Source organism: Ziziphus jujuba, chromosome 9, assembly GCF_031755915.1.
Source record: "Ziziphus jujuba cultivar Dongzao chromosome 9, ASM3175591v1".
Lineage (NCBI taxonomy): Eukaryota > Viridiplantae > Streptophyta > Magnoliopsida > Rosales > Rhamnaceae > Ziziphus > Ziziphus jujuba.
The window spans coordinates 29,542,068-29,554,551 of NC_083387.1; the positions used below are offsets into that span (position 1 = coordinate 29,542,068).

The window sequence follows — 12,484 nt, forward strand, 5'->3', positions numbered from 1 at the left end:
TTACATATTATTGATGGTATATATATATATATATATATACACATATTTAGTTTTTCATTAGAATAAATTTTATGGAATTTAGTGCATACTTCAACATCAAGCAACATATTTTATAAAAAAAAAAATATTTTTTGAAATATGTTGCGTGATGTTCAAATCTGTATCCATTTTATTAGAATTAGAATGTTTTGATGTAAAACGGATTATATATATATATATGAAACATGTGAAATTGTTGGTATATATTCAAAGCAATTAATCTGTTACGGGTTATAGATTAATTGGAGCAAAACATAAAAATTGTGAGGTTTTAAAGTTGATACCTAATAATGCAATTATCATAAGCCAAAAGATGCTAAAGTGCCATATATATATATATATATATATCTTAAACAGTTTATATTGGACATGCAGCACTTATAAATATCATGATTAATTTATATCCAGATATAAACCATACGCGACACCCAGCATAAATTGGGCGATGTTGTCTATAGGAAAAAGCAGAAAAAATGATATCTTAAATATCTGGATATATGTATGATATATATCTCTCAAATTTGAATCTTTTATATATATCTTATTATTTTCCTCGAAGTTGCTTTTCAAAAAACAAAAAAAAAAGGTTCCTCGAAGTCAATCAAATGGGCAATTGCATCTTTGAAAATATCACTTAAAGAATACCAGATCATAATTTTTGAACAAGTCCTAAAGTTAAGTTATCATGCATCTCGTTTTCAGCAACAATTATTTAAACTAATTATTACATAAAGTATTTTATTTAAAAAAAAACATTAATTACAAAAATTATTTTGTAACAAAAGTATAATAATATCTTCAATTATTCTATTTATTGGAGTTTATATAGCAAGGAATTTGGAAAGTATTGAAGCTTAAATTATATTTATTTAAATTTCTTCTCCAATATATTTTGTTTAGAATTTTAAATGAAATGTGTTGGGATGATGGGAGAGGAAATGAGAGGAGATAGAAAAAAACTGAATTGATGAAAAACGAAGGGAGTGAAAAGATTGAATTTATGATTTATATTATCTAATAAATATTTCATAAGTAAAAAGTTTATTAGACAACTTCTATCTTTTTTTTGTTACCGTTTTACTTTAATAAACCTTTTACACAACATCATTAAAAAAGTTTTTTTTTTAAACAATTGTTATCTATGTATCTGATGGTAAAAGTTTTTTTTTTTTTTTAAATTAACAAAATCAATAGACATTCCATTAAAAAAATGCTTTAAAACCATGTAACTAAAACTCTTAATTAGTGAGAAGAATTTATGCCTTTGTGGTTAAAACCTTTTGCTAAAGCTATCTATAAGCAAAAATTAATACTCTTTAAATTCCAATTAATTAATTTTGTGACCCAAATTTTATTACAACTACAGGTTAATATTTTATGATGAAACATTTTTGTTTCTCGGTTTATATTTGGCTTTATTTATTTTTTTTTTAAAAAAAAGTTATTTGGTAAACAAATTTTAGGCATACTTATTATCAAAATTTAGTTACATGGTGATATTTAATCACAAAATGCATGGCGTAACCAAACATACATTAGTCCAATTACAAATATATTATGTTCATGACCAAAAAAAAAAAAAAATGTTATTTTAACACAGAATTCATAAGTCCAATCACAAATATAAATTACGTTTCAGGACCCAAAAAATGTTATTTTAAAGCAGAATTCATCACTGATGTGCTACCTTTATCTTTTGTTATGTAGCTGTAAGAAGAATATAAGAGATCGCTTTATTGATTTTTGCTGAAGGATTGCTAATCAATTTAATAGACGTATAAATATTATGCACGATCATGTTTTGAATATTTGATACAATATTCGAGAAGAATTTTTATTTTTAAATTTATTTTTGATAGTAGAAATTGAAAATAAGAAAGAAAAAAGAAAGAAGAAAAAGGGGGAAGTATTAGTTAGATAGATAGATATCTATATTAATTGGATGGATAGAAACAATGTCTTTTTCAATACATTGCAGTTGCAATCGCATAGAAGCTACCACTTTCCTAGCTAGAATATATGTAAGGAAAAATTACTTCTTAAAGTACATATATGCACGTCTGCATTTGTATTCAAAAACAGAAAAGTGAAGTGGGTTAATAGTTTGTGAGGTGAATAAGAATTAGAACATGATAAAGTTTTTTTTATTTTTATGTTATTTATAGAACAATTTAATTTGCATATATCCAAAGAAGCCGGTGTTCATTTCTCAGTGGAACTAACTAGATATTAATTAATTTACAAAAAATAATTAAAGCCATGCTCTCTCCTTTTCTTTTGATGGAACTAGAGACGGTTGAAGATTCAACTACATTATTCGTAGTGTAATAGTATTGCAACTTGGGTTGCTTTACTTTACTGAGACATGTCCTGGACAAACCATAAAGTTTTCAAAATCTCTTTAACTTCTATAGATAAGATTCTCTCTCTCTCTCTCTCTCTCTCTCATAATTCCCACCAAATGCAAGCTAGTGGATGCTAACCTTCTTGTTATATTTTCTAGAATTTTAGTCCTTTTTCGAATTTGCATATGCATGTGCATATTTGATAGATTCTTTGAACGTGTGTATATGTGTGTGTGTGTGTGTATATATATATATATATATATGTTAGTCATTTTTGTTGTTTCAGTGTCTTAATTTAGATGTCGATCTAATATTGAGATAAAATCTATTCTACAAGTTGTTAACTTACAAGAAACCAAAACCAAAAAAAAAAAAAAAATTCAATGAATTTCATTTTCTTGAAGTAGGATTAGCTAGCTTCCTTCTGACTTGTCCAATTTTTCAGTGCGGATTTGCAAATCTAACTTAATTAAATTTTAACTTCGCTATATATATATATATATATAGATAATCAAATTTACATTAAGATTATTTGATTGTTTTAATATCATATATTTTTTTTCAATTTTTAATTCACATTAAAAATTAAAATTAAAATTTAAAACATAACTAAATATGAATTTAATAATATATTAAAATTCTATTTAAAAAAATAAATTATATCAAAACTAAATGATTGATAAATATAATTTTAAATATCAACCGTTAATGTAATTTAATTGAAAAAGAAATCCTACCATTAATGTTAGATATTAAAATTTTGATTTGAATGCAAGTTGATGTTGGTTTAATTAATTAAGATGGCAAAGATTTAAAAAAAAAAAAACAAAAAAATAGAAGAAGAAAAAAGAGTGAAATGTTATTTGTTACATGAATATACAAATTATGGCCATTTAAGGTGACCCATTATTATAAGAGACTTGCAAATGATGGTAAATGCTGTACAAGTTATTTTAGTTTTTAGTTTTAAACAAACTTAAACTAATCAAGGTTGGTGATAAATAGTAGAAGTCTAAAATTAGGTTGGTGATAAATAATAGAAGTCTAAAATTAACTTGAGTGTACTTGGAAAGATTCCACACCCTTTACCATCCTCTTTTCGCATTAATTTTTAGTGCTCCGGGAGCACAACAGATTTTCTTCCCTCTTTTCCCTTTTCCCTCTCTCTCTCTCTCTCTCTCTCTCTCTCTCTCTCTCTTGGTCATCAACCAATATGAATCCATTTCTTTACCATGTTTCTTCTACCAGATATAGCAGCCTTCCTTTTTATTTTGTATTTTTCTTTTTTGATTGAGGTGGAAATTGACAAAAATATACAGTCGAATAATAAAATATTATGTGTCCCTCATTTATCAGAAAATATATATGCGTCCCTCAATTCCTCTATACATATCTTAATTTACTTTTTATGTGGTGAAAGGGAGAATATTTAGGTGGACCAAAAAGTGCATAAGCTTTGTGTATATCCACAATTTCTTTATGTGATTGGAGTTAAAAAGCTGGTCTCAGGTTAGAATGAAGTTGAAGTAAAGCTGCCATTGCCAACATATGTAGATAGATAATATACGCTCTGCTCATCATCATCCACAATTGCTTTAATTTGCTTCCTTCTTCTTTTTTTTTTTTTTTTCTTTTTTCTTTTTTTTTTTGTGTGGATAATTTGCTTGCACATGCATTTCCTCATCATCATTACGTTTGTTACACTTTATGATCTACCATGCAAATTAATAGTAATTTAACCTTTGTTACCCTTATGATCAACCATGCAAATTAATAGTAATTCATTTACAATTACCTTTTTCCCCCCCCCCCCCCCCCCCCTCATAACTAAAAAATTAATTATAGAAATAGGGGGGAAAAAGCAGCAGAATATTTTATATTGCAATAACATGATGAATAGATGTAGAGGATCTCATATCTTTGGATCCGAAACTCTTTTTACATGTTACGGCAGAATCATCAAAAAGAAGACATACACAATTTGTACGGTCTTTTTCTATTTCATTCCCTCAGGGATATATACCCCCTTCCTGTAAGACTGTTCCATCATCACAAGCACATGGCATGTTGTGGATATGTAATTGTTCATTTTTACAAAATTCAATTATTATAATTGTCTATATACATTCAAATATACATATATATATATATATATATATATATATATACACAGTCCGTCTATGGTGTGGACGGTCCTCATACGGACCACAGTATTGGTGACAGTTTTTCATAGTATTGGTGACGATTTTCTAAAAAACTATCGTTAATAGTATGAAAAACCGTCACTAATACTGCAGTACTCATGCGGACCGTCCTCACCATAGAATTTCCATATATATATATATAGATTTTTAATTAGGGATATATATATATATATATATATATATACATGTATATTTAATTTCCTGTTTGCTTTTTTTTTTTTTTCCTTTTCATAGAGAATGGGACTTGAACCTACAAATTAGGAAAAAGGCTTTTAATTGTGTCTACAAATTGAATACATATATATATATATATAAGAAAATTCTATGGTAAAGACGGTCTACATGAGGACCGCAGTATTAGTGACGGTTTTTCATAATATTAACGACGGTTTTTTAAAAAATCGTCAAAACCATCACCAATACTGTGGTACGGACTGTATATATATATATTCATATAGAATTTTTTTATTATCAAGTTCGACCTTATCAAAATGGTACTGTCAAAAAATATAAAAATATAGCAAGCCATTAAATTTTAAATTTATCACACTGATGGCTCGGATGACAGATGACTCACATGAAAAATGCATGACAAAATGAGGAAAGTCTTCCTGTTCGCACCACCGTTCCACCAACGGACTTTACCTCTTCAAAATTCTCAAATCCAACTTCAGGGCCGACCTTCCTCTTCTCCTCAGCTTCATGTTTTTCTGTATATTAATTTTTTTTTTTTTTTTTCACTTCACTCTGGTTCAGTTCTGTTCTTACCAAAAAAAAAAAAAAAAAAGAATTAAATGCATAGGAAGACTAGTGGCGGGCTGTGCTGTAAAATGAAAGCCTTCTTTTTTGGAAGTGTGGAGAGTCCCCCCATGGATTTAGTGCATGCGCGTTTAAAAGGGTCCCACTTTCACCTTCTTTTTCCCTGTTTGATTTTATGCTAGTCTTCTCTCTTTTACCTTCTCACACCTATCATGTTAATATAAATCCGTAAAAGTGTAATGCAAAGCTTGCTGGTGTGGGGGAGAGAAGTGGACTTAGACGGTGGGCTAGTGTTTGATGATGAAATTTGATGGGGTCCCTTTTTAACCTTGAGTGAATTGGTGTTTTTTCTTCAGTCTTTTTCCAATGACTTATGGAGGGCTCCTTAACGGCTTCAATGAGTGAAATTGAGAGCATAAAAATAAAAAATAAAATAAAGAGAGAAAAAGCTACAACTTTTTGAAAAATTGTAATAACTGATTATTTTACAAAAAGATATTGGCTATTATAAATGTTTTTAGTGATTTTTTTTAAAAAAAAAAAATCGTTAAAAAGGTCGTTAAAAACGTATATAACAGGTCGACACTTTTAAATATAGTGGTTTTTTTCAGTATACATATATATATAAAGAGAGAAAAAGAGAATAACAGAGATTATCAACAAAGTTTTATCTTTTTTATTTGTGGAAGTGTTTATATCTTCTCTAATTTGTCTTATATTAATTAAAACATGCATGTCTTGAAAACAATTTCCATCTTCAAAATGTTGTATATAATATAATAGAGCTATAGAACTTGGAGCGGCTATAATCATTCCTAAGACAAGAATAATATTAGAGCCATGAACTAATCTATTAAGTTATTTACTAAATCCACATATATAAATGGTTTATATTTAATTATATTTATTTTTTTAAAATTTGACTTATTCATAAATAAACTATGTTAATATATTAACCAATTAAATAGTAGTATATATATATTTGGTAAATTAATTGATATGGTAAATTAATTGATACTTATAGCATTACTGGAAAGACAAAGCCCAAAATCAAACAAGATAAGCCAGCTCATACGTGTATACAAATAGGACTTTTTTTTTGTATTTTTTTTTTTGTTTTTTTTTTGTTTTTGGGAGATTATGATTATTAGGTTGTATGGATATAATTGAGGCCCTCAAATAAAGAAAAAGAAAAAGAAAATCAACCACGGCTACTGGCCCCTTTGCATTGACTTATATAGATCGATCGGTATGTTTAATATTAAACACAATTTATCACCGGTAAGCTGGTAAGTACAATCTTCAATGATACTAGAAAAGTTTAAAACTGATAATTGTTGTTGGTGTGTTCGACAAGTTATGATCAGATTAAGAATTCAATTAGTGAATTATATATGTGTATCAAATGATAAAGGCAGTATGGTTACTTTTTTGCCTGCTTGTCATGTTAATTATAAGCCATATCTATATATAATAGACAATAGATATATATAATATTAGGGCCAATTGAATCCAGAAGGACCATAGAAATTATTAAAAAAAAAAAAGGTGATACTGATTATTTTAGGTGAAAATTATTTGTCAGAATTTCACCTGATTGTTGACCAAAAATGAATGGTCTTGTAGGATATCTTTTCTAGGGACATTAGGTATGAAGTAGAATTCAAGTTTAAATCAATCAGTGTTCTTTTTTGTTCATCTAGTATGAAACTAAGGAAATTTCTCATTACTATCACTACAGTATCTTCTCCTTCTCCTATAAAAAAAAAAAAAAAAGAAAAAAGAAAAAAAACCATATATATTTCAAATTATTTTCCCCAGCAATTTGTCTTTCATTCCTCATTTCCCAACATCCTCAGTTCCTCTCAAGCTTCCATCATTGATCTTATTGTACTTCCTTTTCCACATTTCTAAATCTATATATTTTTCTCTTACATAAATATCTTATTTATATTCGTATATATTTTTCTTTTGTATCAGAGGTAAGGCATGTATAGAAATGCTTTCTAATAAGTATTTATTTTTCATAATATTTTTTGTTAATAAATGTTTTATAAATTAGGTGGTAAAATATTTGGTTATGTACAATAGAAATACTTTTAAATTTATTTTTTTATATTTTTATATTTTAATTATTGCATTTATTATTTATTTTTTTAAAATTTTGAAACACTTATTTGAAAAAGTACAAATCTTAGTGTTTCTCTTATAAACACATTTGGTATATTTTTATTTTTTTGGGCCAAAAAAGCACTTTTTTTACATTTTCTATCAAACATAATTACAAGTGTTTTTTTTTTTTTTTTTTTTTTTTAAAAAAATTTTTGAAAACTGAAGCTATGAAAACACATCCAAACACGCCTTTAAATATATATGCATAACAAGTTTTTATTTTTTAATTTTTTGTTTTTTCACTAGACGAATCCTACAACCCTATATAGCAAGTACTTTTTGAAGTTTGCTTTCAATACTAGTGAAATTACCACCAGAAGACCATATAATGTTATGGATTTTCCTTTTTTCTTTTTTTTTCTTCTTTCTTAAATAAAAGTGGTTTGAGAAAACCCATTATGGATGTTGGCATAGTTCAATCAAATAAAAGCTCTCATTGGATTGAGTGTTTTAATATGATTGAGCCGTGCCGATATCAAAAAAATTATATATATATATATATATATGATTTTCTAGCAATTAACGTGATAAATATTGTTTTTACTTTATAAATATATTAAAAAGAGTCCTAAATTTTGCGGATTCTATTATATTTATTTTTCTCAATCTCTTTTTATGGCAAAAAAAATTTTAAAAAACAAATGAGAATCTCTGATTCCATATAACTAGTCATTGAGTGATAATTCCAACTTTTTTTGTGGTCCGTTTGGGGGATTCCGAGTGTTAATTTGGATTGGAGATTGTCGAACTTCACTAAACGTTACAATCTAAAACACAATTCAGTTTACTAGTATATGTTGTTGTTGTTTGTAGGTTAGTTGGTTTTTTTTTTTTTTTCCTCACTTTTTATTTAATCAAATAATCTAACTCTGTCTCTGTGTGTGTGTGTGTGTGTGTTTTTGCAAGAACGATAAAATATATTTGTTAAACTACCATGAATTCAACATATATCATAATTAATATATAGTACCATGTTATACTTTTTTGAAATTAAGATTTATAAATTTTATATTATGTACCTTATATTTATGTTCTAAAAATAAATTAAATTTATATTTTTTCGCATCTCCAAAAATTAAATAGTTAAATTAAATTAAACCAAGAGAAGATGCAAACTAAAGCTTTGATAGAAAAATAAAAATTTTGCACTTCACATAATATATTTGAGGTTGGGTTGAATGTCCAATGGGCTGAGACAATAATGATCCAACATAGTGGGCCTTGATAGGCTCCAAACTTGGGCCCATTTATTGAAACTTGGTTCAGTAAAACAAAAGCCCCAAAAACCGTCTTCTTCTCCAAATCCCCAAGCGTGTTCAGAGGAAAACCCTGTAAAACCCTTAAAACCAGGATTATTTAGTTTCATAAATTCAAATCTCCTAACTGTAAACTCTCTTCCACTACTTTCTCTTCGCTTTGTGTTGTATTAGGATCCGATCGCAAAGGCAACGAGGGTTAGGATTTTTGAATTCGATGGCGTTGACGAACTTCATACTCACGGTGGCCGGCGTTAGCGCCGTGATTCTTCTTCTGAGGAGCGATGTGAAGCAATCCGCCACCATCTTCAGGCGTAACGTCAAGCATATCCGCCATTGGCTCGAAGAAGAATCCGCCGCTGCCTCCAAGTACTTTCTCTCTCCCCCTCTCAACTGACTGTTCTTGTATAAAATTGCGTTTTAGGGATTTAATTTAATAGCTTACAGAGGAGAATATAGGAAATTAGTTCCTGTAAAATTCCACACAAAACCCATAAACCCTAAAAGCTAAATTTGTATTTTTGAGTAACTAGGTTGTTGGTGGTGCAAAGTATGTTACATTATTCTTGGGTGTTTTAGTTACCTTATAATCTGTGGGCATTATGCCGCTTATCATTTGCTGATAATATCAATGAAAATTCTGGGAAACATTTTATAAGGGGTGTTATTGTTCGTTTTGTTGGATTTAGTTTATGCATGATTATATTTGGAGGTCTAATTCTTTAAGCTCCTCCATTGAGAAAATGGGATATATATATATATATATATATATATATTCAGAATGGATAAAGGATCAGGGATTAAAATAAAATCTTGTCACTCAAGTATATCGACTCTTTGGAAGACCATGAGAGGTGTACAGTACAATCAATTGCGAGTGGAACTTTTAGCTTTGTCTGAGGAAAGTTTATGAGTATGACACAGATATGTTATATGTCATCTGGCTTATGCAAGTAACTTCGCGTTTAATATGATCTGTTTAGTTTTGATTGTTGATTATAGGATCTGTTTAGTTGCTGGCAATGGTAAATCTCAAATGAATGAACACTTATATGGAGGATGATGCCTGGTTGCTTCGTTTTTAAAATTTCTTTAGCAACCTGATCATGTTGTGTTCTGATTGGATGGAATCTTTTGATATGATGCACAAGAAAATTCTCTGTCAATTGTCATGATAGTGTGCAAGTAGCAAGTGCTAGAAGTTAGTGGTTATGATTTGAACCTTGAATTATGTGTCAGCTCGACGTTGAATAACAGCAATATGGCTGACAGCCTCTGTTATGTGGATGATGATTGTAAATTTTTACTCTTGATATTAGTTTGATCGGTGTAGAGAAAATTGTTTGCCTTTCACACAATTCAGAAATAAAGGTAAAAGATTTGATTTGGGGAATCATGTATATATTGTCAGTATAAAAGAAAAGAAAAGCCTCATCTTCATAAAGTTGTTTGTGCATTTTGTTCTTTTTCTCATGGCTTTTTTTTTAAATTCCTGTTCCTTTAGCATTTTCTATTTTTCTTGTGTTGTTGTAATTATCCTGTTATCTTTCAGCATTGCTTTTTTCCTTTTATCTTTTTTACAGCCTTCAGAGATGAAACCTTCTTAACCTGCTGATTTCATTCTGCTTTATACATTGTCTTTTACTTGGTTATGCCTACGTTGCTCAAAACCAGGTGCAGGTGTTAGGTGTCAGGTCTTAGTATATATGTTGTAGGCAGATTATTGTAATTTCCAAACTTCGGATCAAGGGAAATATTTCAAACAGGATCCAAAGTCTGGATACCTATATGTGAATATACACCATGCAAATATAAAAATTTTGAAGAAACTATGTTGATTGTTATGTTCTTATTTAATTTAAGTCATATAATATGCATGTAATCGATGAGGGAAAGAACAGACTTTAGGTCTATTCAGACTGTGTCTAGAAAACTCTTGAGTGCGTTATTGGGCCAAATCCACCTCCAGTTGTAATAATTGGTTGCTTTCATTTTATTTTCCCTTTCCAAGTATTATCTGAGTTAAGATATTTTGTCACAAATCACATCATCCATTTTTGCCAAGATTGAGAAGGATTTCATACCAATATCACTGTCTTGTCGTGTCACATGGTCTTCTGCGAAATTAAGAGTCCAAGCATCGTAGGTTCTGCTCATAAGTTTTGAAATGGAGCATGATTGTTACTATCACAATGGATATGTATTGTTTCTTAGCAGAGAGGGGGGAAAAAAAAGGGAGAAGGGGGGGGGGGGGGGGGGGGGTGGGTGGTGTGGGGGCAACGCTTGTAGTCTTTTGGATAATTGCTCACCCCACTTTGGTATGTTATTGGCCATGTCAATACACAATAACAAAATAAATGTTTGTTAAATATGTAATTTAAATAGGTGGATGATTATTTTTTAGGATAAACAAGTGGATGATTATTATTTAGGATAAACAATCGTTTGGTCTTCTTCATTAACTTGATAAAAGGTAAATTTACGCATGTATGTATGCGTGCTAATTCTTTACTCTAGTAGTTTTATCCAGTTTTCAACTTATTTATTTTTAAATGTTTCTTGCATTGTAATTCTTACAATCAAAATATAAATTATAATGAATTTGATTGGTTTTAACTTTTAGGGCAGCAGAGAAGACAATTCCGAAGGAGCTGGAATCAAAGGTTCCCAAAAAAGATATTCCGAAGGAAGACAAGCACTAATATTCATATTATCCACACTCTGGGACTGTTTTTGTGTGAGTTACCTAGTCACTCCTTTCAACTTTTCTTCTTTCTTTCTTTTTTCTTTTTAATAAGGCAATATGTAGAGATTTCCCGCTTTAATTGATCCTTTTTTCTAGCCTTTTTTCTCTCTTTTTTTTTTTTCTTTTTTTTTTTTTTTATATATTGGATATATACTGGATACGTACCTAAGAAAATTTATATATTATTTTATGAAAGAAGAGAAATATCTTTGCTAGTCAATGATCATTATTGGATATTACATTTTAAAGGTTATCCTTGAGACATAAGCAAACCCATTAAATAGGGTCATAAAGTCGCTCATTCTTGTATTGTATGTTGAACTTCCCCTTTTTTTTTTTTTTCAGCACTGAATCTATTACATTTTATGAGTGATTGCTGACAAGGATTTTTGTGTCAAAAAGCAGGGTGTGAAGAAATTGTGAGGTAGTTATTCACCCAAAAAACACCCCAAAAAAAAAAAAAAAAAAAAAAAAGAACTGTGGGGTAGATTCTGTCTTCTTTACTTTTGAAGTAAAAATCATTTCTGTGATTTAAATAGGATGTTTTGTTAAAGTTAGAGACGTGTTCCTTTCTCTAGTCAAATAAAAGTACATGGCTCTTGGCTTCTTATTGAGTCCACAATGGTCGTTAATGATCAATTTTTTTTTTCCTTTTTTTCTTTTCAATTTCTTTTTTCACTGGGAAGTTGGGGAGCAAAAGACAAAAAAAAAATTTATTGCACTCCTAAAAAATTTTAAACATAAATACAATGTCCATTAAATAAAAGGGAAAAGTTAGCTGTTTAAAATCAATTTATAAAAGAAAGGAAAAAAAAAAATATATATATATATATATCTTTTGACTAGTGACATGAAAATATATATGATGTCAATCATTTTTATTTTTTTTTTCATTAATGGATGTCAATCAAAAATACAGTTGATTACTTTTTATTTCAAAGTAAATCATTGTAATTATTTTCA

The 12,484-nt window shown here is 28.8% G+C and overlaps 1 protein-coding gene across 4 annotated transcripts; it reads left to right on the plus strand.

Annotated features, from left to right (window-relative positions):
* Nucleotides 1-8,812: 8,812 nt before the first annotated feature.
* On the plus strand, nucleotides 8,813-12,129 carry LOC107410125 (uncharacterized). 4 transcript variants are annotated; one of them, XM_048480096.2, is made up of 3 exons: nucleotides 8,813-9,144; nucleotides 11,399-11,512; nucleotides 11,867-12,129. In XM_048480096.2, exons 1-2 carry the CDS (start codon nucleotides 8,993-8,995, stop codon nucleotides 11,475-11,477), a joined length of 231 nt encoding a protein of 76 aa, XP_048336053.1. In that variant the 5' UTR covers nucleotides 8,813-8,992; the 3' UTR covers nucleotides 11,478-11,512; nucleotides 11,867-12,129. The 4 variants fall into 4 exon arrangements, with proteins under 4 accessions (XP_048336053.1, XP_048336054.1, XP_048336055.1 ...); XM_048480097.2 differs by having other exon boundaries at nucleotides 11,924-12,129; XM_048480098.2 differs by having other exon boundaries at nucleotides 11,927-12,129.
* The last annotated feature ends 355 nt before the right edge of the window (nucleotides 12,130-12,484 follow it).